Here is a 25,877-nt window from a genome sequence, read left to right as displayed (position 1 = left end):
GGGATGTAAGGAACCACAACTGGCTCCCTCAGCAGCCTCATGGGGCCCAAGGTTCCCTTCTTTTCCCCTCCCTGCAGGTGAGTGGCCTTAGCCCTCCTGGTCTGGGTGGAAGGGGTGAGGACCTCCGGCTTATCCCATGGCTTTAGCTTGTTAGCTGCAAAACTCTGGGCCACCATCCGACGGGGCTGCTTACCCACTCTCTCCATTTCCTGGACACTGGCAGACTCGCAGCTCTCAGTGAGGCAGGTGCCAGAGGGTGAGGCGCCCTTCCTGGCCAGGGCCTTCCTGGCTGTGCAGAGCTGCCCCTCGCCTGAAGAACGGAGGGCATGCTTGATGAAATGCCCTTTCCTTGGGGGGTAATAAGCAGCCTGGGGCAAGTACTCTTCTGATGGGGTTTTCTCTGATAATTGCTCAGTAGGGTCAGGCACAGGAGGTGACGTGGTGGAGGGATCCCAATTCAGGAAAATACTGTGGAGACAAGGAAAGCCATCTCAGAAAAGTAAGAGGTCCCTACTTCCTGCTGAGAGAAGGAATATGAAGTCCCACTTAGTTTGCTCTGAAAGAGGTTTAAAACTAGGCCAGGGCTTCCCTGGTGGCGCGGTGGTTGGGAGTCCGCCTGCCGGTGCAGGGGACGTGGGTTCGTGCCTCGGTCCGGAGGGGTCCCACATGCCGCGGAGCGGCTGGGCCCGTGAGCCATGGCCGCTGGGCCTGCGCGTCCGGAGCCTGTGCTCCGCAACGGGAGAGGCCGCGGCAGTGAGAGGCCCGCGTACCGCAAAAAAAAAAAAAAAACTAGGCCAATGTCACTGTCCCCTATAGCCTTCAGGGTCAGCTCTTTAGGTACATAAGGAAACTACAGACTATAGTCTTGGCTCTCAAAGAAGCCCCAGGTACACTCTGTTCCTCATTTTCTTTATCTTACAAAAAGGCTGAACTGCATCTGGATCTAACCACGCCTTTAGGGAAAACTTCCAACATGAGGAACTGAATAATAACTTAAATGGCACTACAAGGAATCAAACAGACAAATCTATAAAGGGGCACATTTTACAGAATGGACCCACTTTCTTTAACAAATCGATGATATGAAGAAATTTTTAAAAAGCATGATTAAAAGAAACTTAAAAGACATAACAACCACATGCAGTGTGTAAATTCTACTGGATCTTAATTTCAATTAACTATAAATATATATTTTGAGGCAATTAGAGAAATTTGAATATGGCCTAGGTTTTTGATTATACTGAATAATTAATCTTAATTTTGTTGGGTGTGATGACAATGTGGTTATAAGAAAACTTATTTTTCAGAAGTGTATACTTGATGTAGGATTGAAATGACATCACGTCTAAAAGTTGCTTTAAAATGCTTCATCAGAAAAAGGAAGGAGGGGAGACAAAGCAAGCATGGTAAATCTTGACATTTGCTGAACATGGGTGACAGGTACACAACTCTCTCAACTTTGTGTATGTCGGAAATTTTTCATAATAAAACTTAAAAAAAAAAAAGCCTACCTAGTACTCTAAAGACCAGATTGGTAAGCAAACATAACAGTAATAGACATTAATTGGGCAACTAATATGGGCAAGGCCCTGCGCTAGGCCTGGAGGATATAAAGAGGCAGACATAGTCCTCTGCTCCAAGCAGTCTGGAAGATAACATATCCTCACCTTGACTGAATGTGAGAAGTGAAGGAGAAAAGAAACAAGGAGGATCCCAAAATGAACCCAGGAGTCAGAAAGAGAGTGTTTCACTTGCTCAGCATGGTAGGTGGGCTGGGAAACTGACTGGAGCCAGCAGGTCGGGTGGGAGGGGAGGGGAGGGAGGAAGAGTGCAGTCTGAGGCAATATGAGACAGAGTGGCGGCAGGACACACACAAGGAGACGTATGTGGTAGTCAGGGTCTAGAGCACCCGGAAAATGAGGCTGAGATTCTCCCTCAGCAGATATGATCAGAGCAGCAAGAGCTGCCCCTCAGAGTGGGGGCAGGGAAAATCTTAGAAGACATCAACTACAGAGAAAGAAGAGAGTGATCAGGAGAAAAAGCGATGAGGAAAAGAAGAGTAGACACATTCTTCCATTTCACAAATGGAGGAAACTGAGGCCCCAGGAAGTAAAGATCGCTGCCCGGGCAGCAAGGCTGTAAACCTCGGCCAGTGCCCCACGGCGGCCTCCGACGGCTGTACCTGCGCAGTTGGGCTGAGTGCCGGCTGCAGGGCCTTCGGAGGCTCAAGGAACTGCACCTTGTCAATCTGCTTCTGCGTTGAGGCCCTAGGACCAGGGCACCAGGGCAGGGGGCCGGGAAGGGGGGCCTCCGGGGGCAGTCATCCTGGAGCCAGCACAGCAACCTGAGCTGCTCCGGTCTCCTGTGGGTCCCCAGCAGCCTTGGCTTCTCGATGGTCCTCTTCAGCTGGAACAAGACCCTTCTCTGCCGGCCGTTCCGCTCCGCCACCCGAAGCGCGAGTCTCCGCAGGAGCTGCGGGTGCACCACCCTCTTCTGGCTTTGGACCAGGGGAGATGGCTGAGTCTCAGGGTCTGTCTGGCACCATGAATCAGATGGAACAGCGGCTGCAAGTTCTTTCTCTTCTACACGGTCTTGCTGCAGCTGCTGCTGCAAGCCGGCCGGCCAGGTCCCTTCTCTGAGTAGCCACTGCTGGTCTGCGAACCAAAAACACCCTGAGAGAAGGTCAGCCCGTCCTCCCTCCCTGGACTCAGGCACCTCTGGCCACGGCTGCACCTGCACAGAGTGAAGAGCTGGCCAGGGTGACGTGGTGGGATGAGGGCCACGTGGCCCTCTGGGGCAGGAGTGCCGGGCCCCCGACCACAGGGCAAGTGGACGAAGCCCCGGCCTCAGCAGGGCAGCGGGCACATGCTAGGGCCAGCAGCAGAACCTGGAAAAGCACGCATGAGGGCAGTGAGGAAGGTTGCTTCCTTATTCTTGCTTCCAGCCCCCGTGTAAGAGCCTCTGGTCTCTAAAAGAGGGGAGAGAACCCCTAACACCAAAGATTCCATCATATCACAAAGAAAACAAAGGAGAGAATACAGAGGGCCAGGGCAGTGTGGAGAGATGGGAAGGGGAAGCAGGCTCCTACCGTCTTTAACCTGTTGGCTGGCACACGTCCCGTCCAGTTCCCGTTCCTGTTTGGTTCTAATCTGTCCCGCTAGGATTCGCTGCCTCAAATCCCCCACGAAGCACAGCCGCTGCTGCTGAATCTGGGCCCCACAGGGTGTCTCTCCAGCCCTTGGTGGCCTGTGGTCCTTGTCACTCTGCTCTCCCAGCGCTTTCCTGTCACAGGGGCCGGGGTTACCCGGGGGGAAATGTAAACCCAGCTCAGCAAACACCTCCACGGCCTGAGCCCCTCCCATGGAGTCCTGCATTCAATAAGGCAGAGAGGGCTTTGGACTTCTGGCAACTTGGGACACACAGGCATGGTGTCACAGGCAGCTCATGATGTCACAGTGCGGGAGGAGAGAACAGTCCTGAGACTAGCATATTCTTAGACTGTGGGTTTAGCAGAAACACAAGTTCATTTTGGTTAAGGAAAATAACCAGGAAAGTAAAGCGGCTGTTTTTAGAAAACACAACATTTTAGCTAAATCAAGAAACGTTGTCCTTTAAAAAAGAATAAAAAGGTATCTGCTAAAAATCTGTTGTAACTAGACTAGAGCAGAAGCTCCAGAAACACTGTGGGAATGGAAACCCTCTCCTCCTTGTTCAGCGATCACGACTGCACCTCCACTCCTAAAGCAGAAACCCTCTTGATGTGGTAGTAGGAGGAGAGGGAACTCGGATGCACGCCAAGCTGTGTATGCAGCAGGAGCCCCAGGGGAGAGCTGGTCTCCACTCAAGGGCTGTTCTCGGTGAATGAGCCCTGGACGAGGGTTCAAGAGCTTTAGACTCGACCACACCTTTCAGAGATACATGCTGACACGTTTACTGGTGAAACTGTCCAAGATTTGTTTAGATCCAGTGGGGAGGAGTTGGGGATATAAATGAAACAAGATTAGCCATGAGTTGATCATTTGTAGTGTATTTAAAATTTTCCAATAATACAAAATTTAAAAAGGTTTTCTTGGGACTTCCCTGGTGGCACAGTGGTTAAGAATCCACCTGCCAATGCAGGGGACATGGGTTCGAGCCCTGGCCCGGGAAGATCCCACATGCCGTGGAGCAACTAAGCCCATGAGCCACAACTACGGGAGCCTGCGCTCTAGAGCCCGGGAGCCACAACTACTGAAGCCAGCACGCCTAGAGCCCGTGCTCCACAACAAGAGAAGCCACCGCAGTGAGAAGCCCGCGCACCCGCTAGCTGCAACTAGAGAAAGCCCGCGTGCAGCAACGAAGACCCAATGCAGCCAAAAATAAATAAATAAATAAATTTATTTTAAAAAAGGTTCTCTTGGCTTTCATGAGGACCCGGGCTCAATCCCTGGCACCTCCACCTAAAAAAAAAAAAAAAAAAAAAAAAAATTCTAGACTACAGTCATGCTTTTACTCTGCCACCAGGTTCTTGCGTGACCATGGATAAGTAAGAGCCTTCCTCTGAAGACTGACAGCTTCTCCCCTCATGCTAACCTCTCCCTAGGTCACACGTGACTTCTATGCAAGGGCCTCCCATGCTGTTTCCGCAGGGCCTCTCCGTCCCTGTCACTCAGGTTTCAAAAAGAGCCAAATGCACGGGGCTCCACTCCAGGCTGGGAGGGGGAGCCTCTGGGAAGGGTCAGGGTCTGCTGGAGACCGACACAAAAGCCCCAGCCAGCCTCGCTTCTCCTGCCCTCGGCCCTCATTCCAGCCCCAGGAGGCCACGGCTCTCAGGCTTGGAGATTCTCTAAGTGACTTAACACTAGAAGCAGATGGCAAACCATCTGAGCAGCGTGCTCTGAGGGGTCCATTCCACTTCGGAGGTTTATCACTTTGTAGAGCAGAATGAAAGCAGAGGTCCCCACACTACAGCCTTCGGGCTAAATGATGCGCTGCCTGCTTTTGTGAATCAAGTTATTGGAACACAGCCACATGTGTGGTTTATGTATCGTCTCGAGGGCTTCCGGGCCTCACCGGCACAGCAGAATAGCTGCGGCGAAGGCTACAGCACAACCTGGCCCTTCACAGAAAGTCTGCTGCCTCTGTCTTAGAAGAAATTAAGATTTCTTAATGTAGCCTTAGGAGGACAGTGAAGGAGGGACGGGTGGGAGAGTGAATAGATGGATGGGGGCGTGGGTGGGAGCTGACACAACGGCAGGCTCCTCTCTGGAAAGGAGGCTGGGAGGTGACTCAATCTACAGTGAGTCCAGGAATCAGGAGGGGCCCAGGTCCCTGTGCGAGCGTGCTCTGGGGAAGACGGCTGCTGGCTGCTGTGGGCAAAAGGGCAACACACAAGAGTGGAAGGTACAGAAAACAGGAAAGGCGCCGTTCGTCACACGTAAGGCAAAGGCCAGGGATAGCAACTGGAATGAGAAGCCAGTTAGTGCCATACAAACAGAAAAAGCAGTTAATGGAAAACATTTTACACATATATTTATAAGTATCACGCCTGTGTCACAGCTCCAAATTGTGTCTGACCACAGACACGGCTGAATTACAAACCCGAGCCCATCAGAGGGTCTTAGACACACCCAGCTAAGATCTACAACATCAGATACAAGGGGTAGGAAGGAGGTCTTTATTCTGAATTCCCTGAGAGTGTTCAGCTTCCTTCTCTGACTGTCGCCGGACCCTCAGACTTACAATCTGCTTCTCCCTAGAAGGGAGCTCCTCCACGCTTCCCCAGGGAAAGCTGTAGCCAGCCTGTCAGCTTCTACAGACCCAATACAGCTTCCTCCACAGCAGCTGCAAGCCCGCAAGGAGAGGCTGTCTGGGAGGAGCCCCACAGACATGCACGCTTGTCCGAGGAGCCATACACCATCAGACTGAAAATGTCTCCTGTGCTGAGTACATCAGCCAAGTTCCCTGAAAGCATGTGAAAAAGAACAAGCCGACCTAATGCTATATGTTGGGGAGATCACCAAGGGCCAGTCTTCAGTAACCTGCGGCCAAGGACCTCTGTCCCTCTCAGACGGTGCCCTTCTCCCTGGGGGACTCCAGCATCCCCAGCTGCTGCCAGGGCTCCATCGCGCCCTCCGGCAGCTCGGCGCTGGCAGCTTCCACAGCAGAAATGCAACGGCACCTACTCGCTGAGGTGGCAGAGGTTGTGGCAGCAGCCACAGTGTCCCCCGGGCTCTAGGCACTTAAGGTTAAGCTCCCAAAATTCCCAGGGGGAAAATGCCAAGAACACGGACAACAGACAGGTTTCAAGGACAAACTCTTCTCAGGTCCAGATCACTCACTGCTGCAGGGAGAAAAGGAGGCCGACACGCCAACTTCCCCTGCTCTAGAGTCAGTTCTGGCTTCACAGGCTCCCCACCAGAGAAGCATCCCTCCAGAGAGAAAGAGGGCGGAAAGGAAACCTAGGACACGGGGAGGCTTTGGAGCCGACCCCACCCAAGAGCATATGAGAGACCCTCATGGAGACACAAGCCCAGACGGGGAGCCCTGCTGACAACGTGCAGGGCTCCGCACACTCACTTTCTCTCCCGGCCCCTCTGCCCGCTCAGAGCCTTGAGCCCACACCACCCGCTGCTGCCAGGGGCTGGCGCACGCGTGCTGGCAATGGTAGCTGGGCAGGACCGGCCTGGCCCACAGGCTCCCAGAGCTGGAGCTTAAGAGCGAAGGCAGTGAGGGGGAGAGGCCTGATTCTCCAGTCCCCCTCTGTCCTCTGCATGAAAGGGTGCATTCTTGGTGAGACTGAAAGGTCACGTCTATGCCCATGGGGCTAGAGAGCCTGAGAAGACCTTAAAAAGGCAGAAGCCCAGTGTTCTCTGGGGTGGATGGGTCCACTGGGGCAAGGTGGGAGGACAGGAAAGCAAAAGGGAGGCCACCTTCCCGGGCAGCCCCTGCCGTGAGGGCCTCCCGGCAGCGGGGCTGTGGGGTGTCGGGCACTGGACAAAGTATTCCATGTGCACTCGCTCTTTCAACCCGTGTCACGAGGACCCCTGGGAGGGAGACGGTAGCATCCTTACTTAGAGGTGAGCCAATAGGCTCAGAGACTCAGTAGCTTGCCTAAGGTCACACAGCTTTTCTGTCGTACAGCCAAGAGGTAAGGCCGCTTTACCCAACTCCAAAATATCTCTTCAGCATCCAAGGCTCTTTAAGTTGCAGAACCGTTCCCTGTAGACCTCTGGACTTTGGGAAAAACACATCCTCAGTGCGACTTCCCAAAGGAACTGACCTAAGACAAGGCCTCCTTTCATGACTTCACTACAAAAAGGGAGGCCACTCTGACAAACAAGAGCCCCGGCCTCAGTCCTGAGTCTACCTTGATCGTGATATGCTCCACCCTATGTCACCCCTCAGGGCCCACAGTCACCCAACACTGACCATCCTCCCTTAGGCCCTGGAGCATCGTCCTCTGGTCGTCAGCAGCCCTCCTGTGAGCACCTGCCTGCTGCTCATACTACCTGCCTCAGAGCACTCCTGTCCTCATCCAACATCTCACCACCGAGGTCTGCCCCAAGGCTATCCTCAGCTGCCATCAAGGCTCCTGGCCTGAGGAAAGAGCAGCAGGGGACCAAGGGCCATCAGAACCCTCCCAGGCACCCTGTGCTCATGGTGCTGGACAGCCCCCCACACCAGGGGTCGCACAGGTACCGGGTCCCCTGCTGACATTTTCTACAGGAAGTCTCCAAGGTACAAGCCACTGTGGCTTTCAGAACAGGACACCATTATTCCCAGGATCCAACCCACAAGGCATCTCGATCTGGGAGGGGGCTTCTATGCAGAAATGGATAAAGAACGACTATGAAGAAGAAAAGCAGTTCCCATGAGTCATGTAGAAAACTCGGACCCACACTCCACAGTCTCAAGGCAGGTGAAGCGAGTAGCACAGGGCAGAGCCCCAAGATATTTTCATGTGGGTCCTGGAGTTCCTGCCCCTCATGCATAGTACTGGACCCACGGTTATGAGGAAAAGAGGCTTCTCAATCTCACAGTCACTTTAAAAACTCAGAGGAAGCCACAGTCCTGGAGCTAAATGACACACATGGGAGCTCGCACACAGGCAGGCCAGAATTTAAAGGGGTTAATAGAACTTAAAGAGGTGGGTCCAAAAGCAGCAAAGATATCCACAAATACATCAGGTGTAAATCTTGTTGACAGAGGAAGGTGGCCACAGGAAACATCATATGCTATATACCTCTTTCAGTGATGAAGAAAGTTGCAATACCCAAGGGGAAATGAAGGAAGGCCACAACCACCACCCTGACAACCACCAGCTGAGTGGCTAGCTCAGCGTCCTCAGAACACTCGCCCACGTTGGTTCAGACCAGGCCTCATTCCGAGCTTGGCTGCTACACTCATCTCCTCCCTGCTCCATGTTGTAATGAATTAAAAAGCAAAACCAAAACGTCCCACAGCAGAACGAGCAGCTGTCTCTCACCTTTGCTTCCCAAGCAAAGGGCAAAGACCCAACCGGGAGGCAGTGACATCTCCGTCCAAATCCAGCCACTCCAGAGAGCCACTGCTACCAACAGTCTCTCCAACCTGCAGACAAGGAAGGAAGCATCATCACCCCCATCCCAACAGAGCCGGACAAAGCTCGACCCCCTCCAGAAAGGAGAAGCGGGGAGGTCAGGAGCCACGTGGAAACACCATGTGCTCACCTGCCTCCTCTGCCGAAGGACGGCGGCCTCTGCGGGGTGATTGAATCGGAACTTCTGTGCTTTCCCCAGGGTTATGACTGCTCCTGTGGCACAGAGACCGATGCGAATTCAATGCACAGCTCGTGTTCTGAGCACATGTAACGTGCAGGCCACTGTTCTGGGGCACAAAGTCCTACCCCCACAAGTTGATAATTTAGCTGAGTCAATAAGATATGTATTCATTGGATACCGTACAACGTATGTATTGAATTAATGAGATGAACAGGAGGAGCTCTGCTATTCCCAAGGAAAGCAAGATGAGCTCCAGGTGGAGTAGTCAGGGAATGCTTTGTTGAAGAGGGGGTATCCAAGCTCAGCCTCAAAGGACAGAGAGAATCTGAATAGATTAATAGTAGTAGTAATAGTGACAGTAATCATGATAAGGGACGTTTTCTAAGTACCAAGAACACTGCTAAGAACATTACACAGATTAGCTCATTCAATCCTCACAACGATTTTATTATTATTCCTATTTTATAGGAAATTGAGGCTCAGAGACTTTCCCAAGGACACAGAGCTAACAAACACAGGTACTAATTTCAGAGAGTCACTCTCTACTCTGGAGCCCTGGAATTGGGGCTTGTTTACAGGAAGAGGACTGTATTAGGGAATCTTCAGATCTCTGGGTGCAGAAGCTGGGTGTTCCATCATTAAAGCCTGCCTCACTGAGTTCTCTGGGTCTGGCCCATGAGAATGGAGCTCGCCGATCACTCATCCTGGCATAAACCGGGCTGTAGGGGGCCCTACCTTGGGTCAGACGGCAGGAGGCGGTGACCTCCCGGCCATTGACTGTGCAGCGGGCCCCGCGGGCAGGCCGCAGAATGACGACCCCACAGGCGCTGGTGATAGTGCAGTGGTCTCTCTCGATCCACTGACCCTGCAGGACTACAGGAGGGGGCGGGGGTCACTTGGGTGGAGGCACAGCCCAGAGAAACACCTCCTCCAGCCTTCTGATGAGATCAGAATCCAAATCTGGAAGATCTCACATCATGACAGGAGAGGAAGAGCCACCACCTGAAACCACCCAGACCTGGATCATCCCACCGTGTGGGTCTCCTCCTATCATGTCCCAGACCCACAACCTGTCAGGGAAAGAGGAGCGGCCCCTCGGACCTCAAAGATTCCTGCCTCTCAGAGCACCATCATGTTCCTCTGAAGAAACCCGTCCAGCATGAATACCTGCCACAGAGCATCGGACCCATATGCTCTGTCACTCACCAATGTCCTGTTCCTGGTCTGAGTCAATCCTTCCTATTTTTGTTGTCCCCTCCTAAAGGGAAAAACAAAGCCATTTTAATGAGAATAAAAAGGGATGCAGCCCTGCCCCCAAAGGAGAGCCCACCTGTTTGAGCGTCATCACCATCCTCCCATGCCCACCCTAGCCTTTTCCACACCACTTCTCAGCTTTGCTCCAGGATGTTCTGACTGCTCTGCCCACTCACGCTGCAGCCCAGGAAGCCCCTGAGACGGTGGGGTCAGAAAAATGCACGACTAGGCAGCACCAGCTTTTTGCAAAGTCCAACTAGGGCTGGCCGGCTCCTTTCTGTCCCATAGCCTGGAGTTAGGTCGTCAGAGCTTCTCTAGTCTGAGGAAGTGGGCACATGGGTATAGCTTTCTCCCGGGGCTTAAGGTTAATGTGGTCCAAGTTTGGTCCAGTCAGTCTCAAAGAGACATGCCTTCTAGGATGATGTATGGAAGCACAGGATTTTTACCTTCTTGGTCCGCAGATGAAGTTTAACAGACACCAGATTCTAAGAAGAGTAAAGCACAAAAAAGAAGCACAAAAAGGAGAAAAGCACATCTAGAATCAAAAAAGACTGGAAGAGAGTACAAGAGAGGAGGGGGAAACTGGAGTTACTATCAATGAATCACTGGGTTAGTAGAAGACAAGGCCTTTGGCCCTTGGACTATAACAATGCAGTTTAAGACCACATAGCTCTGTTTGAGGAAGGCAGCAACACGGCAACAGAGATGCAAGTTTACATATGTATTTATCTTTTCTTTTTTTTAATTTATTTATTTATTTTTGGCTGCATTGGGTCTTCGTTGCTGTGCACGGGCTTTGTCTAACTGTGGAGAGTGAGGGGCTACTGTCTGTTGTGGTGCGTGGGCTTCTCAATGCAGTGGCTTCTCTTGTTGTGGAGCATGGGCTCTAGGCACACGGGCTCAGTGGTTGTGGCTGGAGGGCTCTAGAGCGCAGGTTCAGTAGTTGTGGCGCACGGGCTTAGTTGCTCCAGGGCATGTGGGATCTTCCTGGACCAGGGCTTGAACCCGTGTCCCCTGCATTGGCAGGCGGATTCTTAACCACTGCGCTACCAGGGAAGCCCAAGATATGTATTTATAATTTACTGACTAACTTTTCCCTGTGTCCCGGGCACTGCGCCAAGTGCTTTACAGATAGCTCTCATTTAATCCTCTAACAACCCAGAACGTAGGTATTACGATCAGGAATCTGAAGCTGACAGGGGATAAGCTGCCCAGGGAGCCCACCCACTAAATAAGACAACCCCAGCTAGCATTCAGGTCTCTCCAGGTCCTGTGCCCACGTGTTTCCAACCTCGCCAAACCACCTGCCCGGTGACTGATGTTTTTGAAGTGACTGGAAAGTTCTGCACTAGGCTTCACTATCAGCAGCCAGAAAGGAGGGCCCTGTAGCTCTCCCAAAATCGCCTAAGACCCCTGGAAGGAATGAACAAGGCTCTGGCTCCTCCCGCACACCCACAACCAGCCAGAGCCCAGGCTTTTCCTCTCAGCCACTGAGGATCACACGATCCAACGGATGCCGGTCTCCAGACACTGCCATCCAGAATCGAGGGAGGGGGGTCAAGACCACTCTCAGGGGTTCAAGGTCAGCCCTGATGATGAGGCACATTCCTCCCAAAGGAATAAAGGCCACAGCACATCCCAACTTCTAGATCTGCAGAGCAGAAACTACCCCAAAATGTGCTGGCATCTCATTTAACATGGGCTGAGCTGGCGCCTGTGCCTGCTGCCCCTCTGCCTCTTTATGCCTGTTTATTGGGAGGGGCAGCAGCACAAAGGCAGTTATGAGATGAAGTCCAGGATATCAGTAACCTGCTCCACCCTCCCTTCCTGCTGCCCGCTCCCCACCTAAGGTGCTTCCCAAGGTGACTCAGGCAAACAGTTCCCAGGCCACTGCGAGGGACCAGTTCTGGGTCTGGAACCAAGTTAGCAAATAAAAACAGAGAATCTTGAGTGACTACTGTTATACTACTACCCAAACCAGGATCTAAACAAACAAAAAGGGGGGAAATGGGTACAAAACCTGCAGAAATGCCATGATTAGAAGTAGACTGAAATCCTGTTTCCCCAGGTTCACGTCCAGAACATGAGGGAGGGCGTGACCCCCAGTGCACTGACTTGGCCAGGACACCAGCACTCCAGCATCGTCCATCTCCGGCCTCCAACTCAATCTCCCCATCATCCTTCAGCCCTCTGCTGCTACCCTAAGCTCTGCCACTTGATGTCTAACTTCATCCACTCACTCCACCTCCAATCAGTATATCAGACCAGTTCTACTCAAATACTGAGCATTTTAATCCATCTGGTCTCTCCTTGACCTCCAACCTCTCCCCATGGTTCTGACAAATGGAACGATTGATAGCCTTTGGTGTTCAGATTTGTTATTAAGGTAACAGCCGCTTCTGCCTGAGGCATTTTCACTGAGATGATTTACACCGTGTCAAAAAAAGAAGCTACTTTAACCTTCTGTCTGGGAGGCTCAGTCTCTGACAACTTCCCCGAGGGCTTATCCTCAGAACACAGACTTTCTAAATGTGTGAGACGTGCCGACATCTCCCCACCACATGTACTGCAGCAATAGCAATCTGATTTCTCCAGGGATGACAGCAGCGTCACACATCCCCATAAACTCTGTTCCTTTTAAATGTCAGTTTAACGTGCTGGGGACAATTATCAAAATGAAGATTGGATTTTCAGTGAGCATAGGGATTTGGGCCATGTAAGGTATGTTCAGCCATCCATGGGGACTGTCCTTCTATAGTGGGACACTTTTGATGAGGACAGGATATGGGATTACATGGGTCACTAACCCTCAAAACACTTCATTCAGAAGTGAGGCCCTGGCCTCCAGGTGACAAAGAACCAGGGCAGCGAGGTCTCTGTGGAAGGCCTTCGCAACACTCTATTTTCTGTGGGTGGCTGCATGTCACGCCCTGGTCACCCCTCACCCCCCAGCTCTCTGGACTCCTGCACACTTTCTTGAAGCTTCCTAAATCTACTCCCTCTTTTCTCTCTTCTTTCCCAGGCAAACCTAGTAATGGAGAAGGGGGGTTGAATGAAGTGGGAAAGTACGGAAAGGGAACCGTTTCAGATCTTTTGATCCCTTTAGCCTCTGAAAGCCGTCTGTGAGCAGCCTGTGTTTGCAGGGAGCGCTCAGGAGTGCTGCCGGAATTTCGAGGTTAGGATTTCACCTTCATGACTGCACTCCTGTGCTTCAGGAAGCCGGATAAGGAATACAAGCAGCATTATTTTTACTTTAAAACAAGGAAATTTAGGCATAGAGAACAAAAGTAAGAGAGACAGTGGCAGCAGCTGAAAACCAAATGATTGTTCTGATTACTAGTCTTCTTCTGTATTCATACAAAAACAAAACAGATCGCAGTTGGTTGGCAGGCCCAGTTTCCTGAGGGCACACCTGAGGGCAGCTCTGCGGCTTTTCCCTCCCTGACCTCTGGGGCCAACGGCTTAAGGAGAGAGGGGGGGTGCGTCCGCCCGCCCGCTCACCTTGAGGTGATAGAGCACGACACCTGTGCTGAGCACATCGTCCTCCAAGGCCATCAGGTGTGGCAGGCTGGAGTCGATGACCAGCCCAGCCCTCCTCCTGTTGATGTCCACTCTGTAATGTTCCACGAGGGCCTTCCACTCGTTCCACTTACGGGCCCAGTCTTTAGTCAGCTGGTCAATCTGAGGAGACAGAGGAGGTGGTCCTGGACACTCAGTACAGGGAGCAGATGAACGGTTCAGCGCCATCTGGCCCGATTCCTCACGGCATCACTTCCTCACTTTCCTCCCCGTGACTATTCAAGTCCACACATGGGCCCTTGCACCTCTGTGAGCTCTCTCCGTTTTCTAAGTTTTCCTCAAAAAGCAACTGTTACTTTTATAAATAGAAACTCAATAAATGTTATTTTTAAATTTTTCTGCAATGAGCATGTATTGTTTTTATAAAAAAAAAAGCACCATAAATGTTATTTTTAAAAATTATTTGGGGACTTCCCTGGTGGCACAGTGGTTAAGAATCCGCCTGCTGGGCTTCCCTGGTGGCGCAGTGGTTGAGAGTCCGCCTGCCGATGCAGGGGACACGGGTTCGTGCCCCGGTCCGGGAGGATCCCACGTGCCGCAGAGCAGTTGGGCCCGTGAGCCATGGCCGCTGAGCCTGCGCGTCCGGAGCCTGTGCTCCGCAACGGGAGAGGCCACAACAGTGAGAGGCCCGCGTACCACACACACAAAAAAGAATCCGCCTGCCAATACAGGGAACACAGGTTCAATCCCTGGTCCGGGAAGATTCCACATGCCACGGAGCAACTAAGCCTGTGCACCACCAACTACTGAGCCTGCGCTCTAGAGCCCGCGAGCCGCAACTACTGAGCCCACATGCCACAACTACTGAAGCCCGTGTGCCTAGAGCCCGTGCTCCACAACGAGAAACCACCACAATGAGAAGCCTGCACATCACAACAAAGAGCAGCCCCTGCTCGCCACGACTAGAGAAAAGCCCACACACAGCAACGAAGACCCAATGCAGTCAAAAATAAATAAATTAATTTAAAAAAATTAGTTGGGATTTGAGTCACATATCTATTGATATGTTTAAATTCCCCTCTTTCCACCCCCCCTCCTATGTGATCCATACTGGGAGTCCTCTTGTGAACTTCTTTCCCAAGGTGCAGCACCTTGAATTCTAATATAAGCTTGTATGCACCTCAAAAACCAACAAAGCACCAAGACGGGTCTCCCCAGGGAGAATGAAGGCTATGAAACTGGTCTGAACTACCACACAATAAAAAAATAACAGTAATAACTAATGTTATTAAACACTGAGGGCGAGGGGTGGTGTAAATTGGGAGATTGGGATTGACATATATAATACACACTACTATATATAAAATAGATAACGAATAAGGACCTACTGTACAGCACAGGGAACTCTATTCAATACTCTGTAATGGCCTATATGGGAAAAGAATCTAAGAAAGAGTGGATATATGTATATGTATAACTGATTAACTTTGCTGTACGGCAGAAACTAACACAACATTGTAAATCAACTATACTCCAATAAAAAATTAATTTAAAAAAACACTGAGGGCTTACTATGGATCAGGAACAGAGTTTTAAAAATAAACACACCAAGGCTTAGAGGCCTTAAGCTAAGCCCACTTGGGAAACATGAAGGAACAATGTTGAATATAGGGTCCTTTTTATTTCTTACGGTGGAAATTGTTATCAAGGCAGGAAGCTTCTTTTGGGAGTGGAAGAACTGAGGAAGACCAGGAAAAGGAACTAGATTCATCTAAGTCCTTCTCTCATAAAGAGAAAACTTAAGGGAAAAAAAATCATGCCAAGTTTAGGTACAAGTATTTTATGACTCTAGAAACATTCTTTTTTGGGGCTGCCCTACGCAGCGTGTTGGATCTTAGCTCCCCGACTAGGGATCGAACCTGCGCCCCCAGCAATGGAAGCACAGAGTTCTAACCACTGGACCGCCAGGGAATTCCTGAAACATTCTTTTTAATGTTATAATCATTGAGTTGAAGTTTGAAAACTACAGGGTACCCGTGAAGGGCTGGGTTGGATTGGGCCCCGGCAGAGGTAGGTGGCAGGGCACATCCCCCTGGAGGTGCTGCAGAGGACACCTCCCCTCTGGCCAGCCTTCATCACCCACTCCTACCTGCCTAAGGTTGTAAGACTAGCAAGCGGCAGGTTCAAGTCCAGGTCTGCCGGCCTGTATAAAGTAAAAATGCTAATGTGCCTGGAATGAACCAAAAATCAGACCATATAGCTAAATACAGAATTTCTGAGAAACTTCTGGATATGTGAAGTAGTCCTAAAGTTTAGTTTGGGTAACAAAATATTGACATAGCCAGGATACTTTAATAACATATAAGGATGATGCAGTAGAGTACTGGAAATGAGGACATTTGTTTGCAAGACCTAAATCTAACCTGTCACCAAATAATGCCTGCTACTTCTTCCTTTTAAATGTCACTGGGGGACTTCCCTGGTGGTCCAGTGGTTAAGACTCTGTGCTCCCAATGCAGGGAGCACGGATTCGATCCCTGATCAGGGAACTAAGATCCTGCGTGCCGTGTGGCACGGCCAAAAAAAACAAAGTAAAAAAAAACTTAACACAAGTGATTAAAAAAAAAAAGTCTCTGGGAATCACCATTTGATTCAATCTCCCAAAATGTCCTCACCCTCATGGGGTCACAACAACAGTCTCTTTCCTTGTTGATCTCTCTGCTTCCAGCCCTCAATCCATTCTACATGCAACTGTCATATTAATTTACCCAATATACTCCTTTATCATGTCACTAACTGGGTTCAAGAAGCTGTGAGTAACCCTGTTCATGTCAAGTTCAAACCTCCTGAACTGGACCTCTCCTCCCCTCCCCTCTGCTCCTCTCTACCAGGAACACATATCCTAGCCAGCTTCGCTACCCTCACACCCCGTGTGTCCACATGTCTCACACCAGCCCTTCTCTCACTTCCGTGGCTTTGCTTCTGTTATCCCTCCCTCACCCCAATACCTCTGCCCATCTCCCTATCTAACAGACCCTATCCATCCTCCAAGGTCTAGTTCAAGTTCTCTGCCTTCCAACTGCAGCACTGAGGCTGGCCCTGAAAATTCCAAGCCACATTTGATTTCTTCCTTCCTAAGCCCTTTACGTCTAACTCACATAAGTTATTTCATTTAATCCTTCTCTAAATGTGCTTCCAACTAGACTGCAAGCCATCTGAGGGCAGGGACTTCTTTGTATCTCCTGCAGCATTGTGCTGAGCACCTAGTTGATGTTCAATGAATACATGTCATTGATTTACTTATTTACTAGAAAATAATTTTTTTCCTAGGCTACTGTCACTATCTGAAGGGAGTTATCATGATCCCCTGGGAAAACAAAGCAGAGTCAGAAAGCCAGTCACCAGCCCTATGACAAACACATCCCCCAACTCAAGGCTCAATGGAGACAAAGGTTGTCTCTATATAGAACCTCTCTGTCCTGGTGGGGGAGCAGTTCTGGCCCAGGAATGATGGAGGGAGGTCAGATCTGTTTCCAAGGTGATGTGAAGCACAACTGAGTCTCCCCAACAGACCCACCTTCAATTCATTTTGGAGAGCCAGCTCCTTCAGATTTTCATCCTTTCCCTCATTCAATGAATGGAAGTTTCTCTGCACAAAGAGAGAGATGTGCTTCATGGGTCCCACCCTCACTCTTGTGAAGGAAAAGATGCAGATAAAGGAAAAACTTTATCGTTAAAATCAGAAACAAATCAGAAGCCTAAGTATTTGGGCTCAGATGGGTACAAAGAAGGAGAATTCAAGGAAATTTTTTCTGGAGGGCCCCATTCCCCGTATCTGCCCACATACAGAACAAGGGCCATTCAGGAAAATGCCCTTTGGACAGCAGAGAGGACACAGTGAGAGGGTGCCCACCCCATCTGAAACTACACAGGTAATCAGAGTAATCACCATCCTATCTCTGGCCTCTGCTCTACAAGCGTCACCTGACTGAGAACACAATGCAGCAGGGCTCAGATACCCTGCAGAAGAGAAGGGGCTCTGGAGGACAGAAAAGTCCTGACTGCCCACATACCAGCTCAAAGCTCAGCAGCATGGCTTTCAGTCTTCCAATCTCTTCCCTGAGTTCTCTGATCAACTTCACGTTTGCATCCTGAAACACAGAGAACTCGGTCACCACTGACTGATATCAGGCCCCGAATGGCTGTGAGATGCTACTCGCAATTAGCCTGGAAGAAGCGGATTACTCCTTGGGAGTAACTTCTAGGGCAGTCTTTTCAAAGTGTGGTCCCAGGATCAGCAGCAACTTCACCTAAGAACTTGTGAGAAATGCAAATTCTGTGGACCACCCCCACTCCTGCAATGCCCCAACACCTATTAATCAGAAACTCTTGAGGGCTGGGCCCACCTGTGATTTAACAAACCCTCCAGGTGATTCTGATACACACTAAAGTCTGAAAATCACTGCCTAGAGCAGGAGGTCAGGTAGGTAATATAATACAAATGCCAGAGCATGTAAGGTGCTAATCTTCCTGTATTGAGTGTGACTAAACTTACCTGACCAATTACATTGCCCTTTATTTTTTTTAAGTCTTTACTGAATTTGTTACAGTATTGCTTCTGTTTTATGGTTTGGTTTTTTGGCAGCAAGGCATGTGGGATCTTAGCTCCCCGACCAGGGATCGAACCCACACCGGTGCATTGGAAGGCGAAGTCTTAAGCACTGGACCGCAGGGAAGTCCCTACACTGCCCTTTAAAACAGTCCATAAATGGGCTGTATGTGGGCCACCCATTTGTGATCCCTGCCCTGGAACTTTTCACCGAAACTGCAAAGTAGATGAGGAACTTTTGGAATATTCTCATTATTAATTCAGCTTTCAAGACTAAAGGATTCCTCATATGCAACTTTTACCCAAAACAGAGACGGCACTGCAATTTGCATATGAAAAAAGGCACAGAGCAACATAAACTTGGAATAAAGGCAGTAAACACAGACACTTTTAAATGATCTTTCCTCGAGTGGCAACAGTGTACAAGGGCTCTTAAGACCAATGGCCTTAGATAAACATCTAAAATAAATTATTCAAAAAAGGCAACTGAATGAAGCCAGTTGAGATATGAGAGAATGGTATGACACTGAAAGAAAGAATTTCACTCCCTCGGCATTTGGAGAACAAGTCTGGCAGCTGGGGTGAGTAGAAAGAGAAGGAAATCAAATGACAGGAAAAAAGGAGAACTTGGAGTAAACTGCTGTACCAGACCAGGACTTCAAATGAAGGTCTCACCTCATTTACCCGTGGCTTGTTGATGATGTTTTTGGCGTTGGATGCATACCTCAACGTGCTCATGGTCTCACTGTAGCTAGTGTGTGCAGGAGACACAGCTGGGGTAGAAGGAGAAGGTTAAAACACACGCCACGCCTTTCCAACCCAGCCCATGACCACTGGCCTTGCTGCCGTCGCCCAGGCTGTCTGAGACCCTTGATGAAATGGGCAGCAGTGGCAGAGCACCAGTCTCAACACAGAACCAGCTCCGGCAGCCTACTCACTGGCAACCATGATGGTTCTGGAGTTGCCTCCGAGGCTGTCCTTCAGCAGCCAGGTCAACACAGAGTCCCGGTAGGGGATGTAAGACTGCCTCTGGGAAGGTCCTGCTCCACTGCTGGTCCTGGAAGGAGAGCTAGGGATCCCACCGTCACTACCATCGCTCACTGTGCTGCCGAGGCTCTGGCAGCTGCTGAATACCTGAGAGTTCTGGGCTTAAAAGACAAAAAAATAATAAAAGTGGAAGAAAAAAAAGGAATTACGAAACAAATGCATTAAAACAAAGCAATGGTTGGAGAAGGCAGACTTAGCATCACACTTCCTAATCCCTTTCTGCCTATGACTGGATGCTTTAAGTATGGTTCCTGAATTAGACTCTGGACTCAAGAGATGGAATATTTAAGCCAAACAATTTTGTAGTTTCCCTTCTTTTTGGAATGAGAGTGGTAGGATGATGGTCACATTGTGTTCAAAAACTACAAATATCAATTTTTCATGCCCAAAGCCAGAAGGTAAACTTTATCAGAAAGAACCTTTTAAGTATCTACTCCATTTTGACAAAATGAAAACATATGAGTTATCTTTCAAAGTCTCCCCCTCCCACTCTGATAATCCAGGCTACCGTCAAAATACCTAAGGTGGAGATGACGATCCCCAGAGTCACAAGAGACTTGTTGATATTGGCTCCCTCAGTAATCCGGTCCTTACAGTAACTGGGATCTGCTCTTTCACTAAAACACAGTGGATGAAAAGAGAAACAAAAGTGAACAAGAAGACACTATCCTTACAATGCTGTTGAGAAACACTATCCATTATGTTGCACTCTGTGTAAAAGGTCCACATAATAAATCCCTTAGAATTCAGTTCCAGAAAAAATGTTACCATCATGTAACAAACTGGCATCCTTCTGCTTCTCAGGCAATAAAAATCAAACAATTCATTACATTTGGCTGCCAGAGCATTTTGAGTTAATACTTATTCACAGTAATGATACCAACATAGTTTTTTGGTATATACAATTCCCCTTTTGTTTTAATTTCACATATTAATGGCTTTATGCTGTGTCATTAATGGTTTCAAATTCCTTATTTAAGTAAATGTGAAATATTAGAAATACACACTTCCAGTTGGCTGATACAATTTCTTCCAGAAAGCACTTAAGCTTTTAAGGGAGTGGTGTACCATATTAATTATTTAGCAGTTTTAAAATAAGAAAATATGCCTTACTTCATGTTACACTTTTTTCTGACCACATTATTCCTGAGAGTTTCTTCTTTCTGGATATGTAAATGAGTACAATTCATGTTTCCTTCTAATACTTAAAAGGCAGTATCTGATCCCCAATGCCACAGTATTTTTTAAACCTTTTTTTTTTTTTTTTTTTGAGAGATGTGTAGAGCAGCATAAAATCAATATTAGGTCAAAGGAAAAAAGCACGCTAACTCAGTCCCCTCTACTTAGAGCACTGGTTTTCAATCTTGGCTATACACTGCTGGCACTCCTTCTGACTCCACTAATAATCTGATTTATTTGATTTGAGGTGCAACCTAGGCATTGGGAGATCTAAAAGGTCCAGGTGATTTTAATGGGCAGCTAAGATTGAGAACCCCTAACATAAAATTTTTTAGCCCTCGGAAAACTACAGTTTCTTAACCTAGTATTCAAACAATTTGTTTCTTTTGTAGTTTTCTCAGGATGACTGAAATGTGTAAAAGGTGGGGAAAAGTTTATTCCCCGTAAAATGAGCAAGAACAAGGTCATTGTCAAGGGAGTAATTCCACTTGGCTTTGAGATCCTAATTACCTGCCTGCTAGGTCCACAAGGTTGATCTTGCTAGAGATTTCAGAGGGGAGGTGGTTCTCCAGGATTGCCTAAAGGGAGAAAAGATATTTAAAGCTTGTCACTTGGAACAATATGTTGTTTTTTTCCCATGACACCCTCCTAACCAAGGTGATATTCGGATTTTTAGCCAACTCACTCAAGAAATCTGTATTCTAATGTGTTCTGAACCAGATGAGCTCTCAATATCTGACAATCAGTAAGCCCTGAGTCCTGCCATCATTAAAAATGTGAGCAAAACTTCCATAGGGTAGGTGGGCAACCCCCCAACAAAGTCTCCCTAGCACGGTTTACCGGGTAAATGCTCAACTCTTCTCCAGGAGGCTCTGGCCCATCAGTAGAGATCCATAGTAGGTTTGGAGGAGCGGATGATGGGGCTTTGTCTCTTGTTAACCAGAGTCACAGCCTGTTAACTTGCTGGGCAGGACTCTGCCTCTCTCTGTTCTATCCAGGGGCATCCAGCCCTCAAGAGCAAAACCACCTTTCCTTTTTTTAAAAAAATTCAATATGGGGTTTTTGTTGTTGTTGCTTAATTTTAATGTTGTGCATCCATCACTAAAATCCAGTTTTAAAATATTTCCAATAACTCCCCAAATTCCAAGTCTGTTTGCAATCAATCTCCATTGCCATCTCCAGCCCTAGGTCACCACTCAATTTTCAATCTCTATAAATTTGTCTTCTCAGGATATTTCACACAGATGAGTCATACAATGTCTGGCTTCTTTCACTGTGCATAATTATTTTGAGATTCATCCAGGTTGAGGCATGTGTCAAAAGTTCAATTTTATTGCTGAGTAGTATTCCAGTGTATGAATGTACCATGGTTTATCTATTCACCTCTTGATGGACATTTGGGTTGTTTCCAGCTTTGAGCAATTACAAATAAAGCTGCTATGAATATTTGTGTACAAGTCTTTGTGTGGACATATGATTTCTTTTCTCTTGGGAAAATACCTAGCACAATGGCTGAATCATATGGTAGGTATATGTTTAATTTTTAAAGAAACTATTAAATTCTTTTTCAAAGTTGTTGTACCAGTAGTATAGTGTATGAGAACTCCAGCTCCTACAATCTTGCCAATATTTAGTATAATAATGCTTTTTAATTTTAGCTATTTTAAAAGGTGAGTAGTGATAGTTCATTTGGTGTTAACTTGCATTCCTCTAATAATTAATGATGTTTGCATCTTTTCAAGTGCTTAATTGCCATCTGTATATTTTCTCTAGTTAAGTATCAGTTCAAAATTTCTAACCAATTTTTTTGAGTTGTTTTATTATTGAGTTTAGAGAGTTCTGTATATATTCTGGATACAAGTCTTTTATCTGACATATGTTTTACAAATAAATTCTCCCTGTGGCTTTTCTTTTTATTCTCTTAATAGTGTCTTTTGAAGAGCAGAAGTTTTAAATTTTGACCAATTCCAAATTTCAATTTGTTCTTTTGTTCAATTTGTGTTTTTAGTGCCATATCTAAAAAAACTTTGCCTAATCCAAGGTCACAAATGTTCTCCCATGTTATTTTCTATGAGTTTAATTGTTTTAGGTTTCACATTAGTGCCTACGATCCAGTATGAGTTAATTTTTGAATAAGGTGTACACTAAAGACTTTCAACAAATTTGGCAATTGTTTTTGGCCATTATTTTTCAATTTTTTCTTATGCCTATTTTCTCTTCTTTCTTTCTGGGATTCCCATTACACTTATGTTGACACACCTGATGTCCCACAGGTCTGTGCAGCTCTGTTCATTTTCCTTCAGTTACTCTTCTTCAAATTGGATGATTTCTATTTGTCTATCTTCAACTTCACTAATTCTTCTGCCATCTCAAATCAGCACTTGAGTCCCATTAGTGATTTTTTCATTTCTGTTATTGTACATTTCCAGAATTCCCCCTTTTAAAATAATTTCTATCATTTTATTGAAATTCCCTAGAGTCATTATCATCATGTTTTCCTTTAATTCTTTAAAACATGGTTTCCTTCAGCTCTTGGAACGTATTTATATTAGTTGCTTGGAAGTCTTTGTATGCTGAATCCAACATGTGGAGCCCTTACAGTCAGTTTCTTGTTTTTTTTTTTTTTTTAATTAATTAATTAATTTTTGGCTGCTTTGGGTCTTTGCTGCTGCACGCGGGCTTTCTCTAGTTGTAGTGAGCAGGGACTACTCCTCATTGTGGTGCGCAGGCTTCTCATTGCAGTGGCTTCTCTTGTTGTGGAGCACGGGCGCTAGGCAGGCGGGCTTCAGTAGTTGTGGCACGCAGGCTCAGTAGTTGTGGCTCACGGACTCTAGAGTGCAGGCTCAGTAGTTGTGGCACATGGGCTTAGTTGTTCCGTGGCATGTAGGATCTTCCCAGACCAGGGCTCGAACCCATGTCCCCTGCATTAGCAGGCGGATTCTTAACCACTGAGCCACACCAGGGAAGTCCCTACTTTTTAATTTTAATGTTTATTTTCATTTTAAATGCCCAGACTGATCATATAGATATTAAAGTACTTTGAAATGTTAAAAGTAAAATGTAGGTCAAAGATATTTTGATTAGTCTTTATGAAATGCCTCTACGCTTTCTGAGTGTGTAGCTTAGTAGACTGTGTGTAGGTCCTACTTATAATGTTAGGTCATATCAGAGGACCTATAAAGGGAAAGGTAGGAAGAAAGAAAAAGAAATAGGAAGGAAGACAGGAAATCAGTCAAAAGGGACAATGAAAGGAAGAAATCTAAGCAAATATAAGTGGTAACCAACCTGTGTATAGTAGATAGTGAAGATGGCATGGGATCTGCTGCTGGCCTCATGAACATGCGTTGCTGCTGTGATTCTGTGTATATAAGGGAAGAAAATTAGGACAAGGATTGTTTATGCATGTTGATCTTTAAGGATCCAAGGGGAACACAAGAGATGTTAGTGCTGAGGTTCACAAGTGAGGATCATGAAACACACGTTATTTAGTCTGTTATTGTTAGGAGAGTGGCCCCAAGAGGGCAGGAGCAGTGCTCTAGGTCCTGATATCTGAGAATAAAAGCGAGTGTAGATTCATATTAAACCACAATTAGAACTTTTTTTAAGCAATAGAAGTTAAAACTCAGAGTTGAAAGCGTGATACTAAAGAGTCATCAACCTGTAAGAATATCCCTAAAACAGACCCATTTAAATAAGACAAATGGACGTACAGAGCTTGCTGGAGAAGAAGGCTCAAAGACAGAGAAAGTAAGTCATGATTAAACACAGAATATTAACTTTATAGTGCCAGAAAGGGCTAAAATGAGATCTTGAATTACATGAACATCATGCTTAAGCCAGGTAGAATTCATAGGCTCCCTGAAAGATTCATTCCAATCTTGACCCTTAAAGTCAAGAGTCTTCCCTTCATCTAAATCTAAGTCAATCTTGCCTCAGTTTAAGACCAACTCATTGACTTCTGTTCTCAGAGGAGTTACAGAATTGAAGAAAAGAGTCAAAACCTAGAGGCTGATTTATTCAAGGATGAGAAGGACAAGGTAAGGCCTGACACTTAAAGATCAAGGAGCTCAGGGTACCCTGAAGACATGAAGCAAGTGCCTCCAGAACAGTTCCACGAAAGCCAAGGAACAGAATGTTAAATTTAAATTTCTTCCTTTATGTTCAGTGAGCTCAGACGTGTTATTAATAGGGTACGCAGAAGACTCTAAATTCCCCCAATTTTTTTTTTCAGGTAAAAAAAGGCTATTTTGGGGGTGTAAAATGACATTCTGGGTATTTCATAGTAACTAAAAATAGAGTATTATCACAATTTACAATAGGTTTCAGGAGAGTCAATAGTATTTCATAGCAGATTCAAAACAGTCTTTTTTTGAGTAACCTTTACAGTATGCAAAACTAGAAGAAAAATGGTTTTCTGAAACATTTTAAACTATATATAAACTATATTAAAGTATATCACCTCTATCAAGGAGAGGACAGTGCAGGCAAGAATCTGTTCTTTGATGAAAAACAGCAGAAGTCGTGTATTATAAGACAAAGCATAGAGTAATACTCTGGGCTTACTGCCTAATATTATTATACCCAAAACAAACTCCAGCTTCACCACTAGTGAGAAGAGCACTAGATCTCAGCCACTGCCCCCTGCACTGGGTACACTTCTGTTCTGAGAAAGGCCTGCTGATTGTGGATGTGGGGAGCTGCAGAGAGAGTACACACTGTGAAGGGGGATGAGAACACAGGAAATAAGAATGAGACTGAAAGAATGACAAGGACAAACAAACCTGTTACCTGTTTGCTATTCCCTCCTCCAAGAGCTGAATTACTTGCTTATAGCTGGTAACTACGTGTTGAGATAAACCTATCCAATTTGCAAGGAGGAAAAAAGAAATTAAAAATTTTTGGCAAAGTTTAACCTTTTCCTGTAGGTAATTAAATTTATCATCCTATTTCATATCAGTTGACAGACAAGAATGAGGGAACAACTTAATTCAGATCATAAATTAAGTCAACAAATATTTAGTGGAAGCCTACTGTCAGGCATTGTGACAGTCTCTCTGGGAACATAGGTCTCTGCCCACACAGACATTATAGTCTAGAATTCATGTAGCGGTTATGCTAACAACAATGAAAAGAATAGCAATAACAATTCCTTACAATTTTGCTATATAGGTTATAAGAAAAGTTCTCATAAATTACCTCATTTGGCCCTCACAAAATTCCTGAGGCAGACAAGGGCTACGTGCCCCACAAAATGGCGGACTCGGTTTGACATACAAACCATACAGTACACATGTCCTTATCCTCCCACAGTTTACAATCATGAGAAGTTTTATGATACAAGATAATATGGCCAAGTGCCACAGGACTAGAAAGATAATAAATGCTGAGGAGATCAGAGGAGTGGTCAGGGAAAGCTCCATGGGGGAAGTGAGACTTGAATTTAGCCACTGTAGAATGGGCAGGCTTTAGATAGGTAAAGAGAGCTTAAGGGCATGAAAGTAAATCTTTATGGCTGGTTACCCACCAAG

At 47.0% G+C, this 25,877-nt stretch overlaps 1 protein-coding gene across 1 annotated transcript in view; it reads right to left on the bottom strand.

Moving 5' to 3' along the window:
• STARD9 (StAR related lipid transfer domain containing 9) overlaps nucleotides 1-25,877 on the bottom strand; it is a 120,288-nt gene that overhangs the window by 25,019 nt on the left and 69,392 nt on the right. The window contains exons 8-24 of the mRNA XM_067744613.1: nucleotides 25,138-25,207; nucleotides 23,635-23,707; nucleotides 20,860-20,927; nucleotides 19,690-19,787; nucleotides 19,062-19,271; nucleotides 18,799-18,896; nucleotides 17,588-17,665; nucleotides 17,092-17,163; nucleotides 13,497-13,676; nucleotides 10,442-10,480; nucleotides 9,948-9,999; nucleotides 9,477-9,614; nucleotides 8,691-8,773; nucleotides 8,468-8,571; nucleotides 3,089-3,282; nucleotides 2,183-2,654; nucleotides 194-468 (exon numbers count right to left, since the gene is read on the bottom strand). Of these exons, the coding sequence (XP_067600714.1) occupies nucleotides 194-468; nucleotides 2,183-2,654; nucleotides 3,089-3,282; nucleotides 8,468-8,571; nucleotides 8,691-8,773; nucleotides 9,477-9,614; nucleotides 9,948-9,999; nucleotides 10,442-10,480; nucleotides 13,497-13,676; nucleotides 17,092-17,163; nucleotides 17,588-17,665; nucleotides 18,799-18,896; nucleotides 19,062-19,271; nucleotides 19,690-19,787; nucleotides 20,860-20,927; nucleotides 23,635-23,707; nucleotides 25,138-25,207 (2,304 nt within the window). The remainder of the gene's footprint in view (nucleotides 1-193; nucleotides 469-2,182; nucleotides 2,655-3,088; nucleotides 3,283-8,467; nucleotides 8,572-8,690; nucleotides 8,774-9,476; nucleotides 9,615-9,947; nucleotides 10,000-10,441; nucleotides 10,481-13,496; nucleotides 13,677-17,091; nucleotides 17,164-17,587; nucleotides 17,666-18,798; nucleotides 18,897-19,061; nucleotides 19,272-19,689; nucleotides 19,788-20,859; nucleotides 20,928-23,634; nucleotides 23,708-25,137; nucleotides 25,208-25,877) is intronic.

The sequence above is a fragment of the Pseudorca crassidens genome, chromosome 1, assembly GCF_039906515.1.
Source record: "Pseudorca crassidens isolate mPseCra1 chromosome 1, mPseCra1.hap1, whole genome shotgun sequence".
Taxonomy (NCBI): domain Eukaryota; kingdom Metazoa; phylum Chordata; class Mammalia; order Artiodactyla; family Delphinidae; genus Pseudorca; species Pseudorca crassidens.
This window is presented reverse-complemented; position numbering and strand designations above follow the sequence as displayed.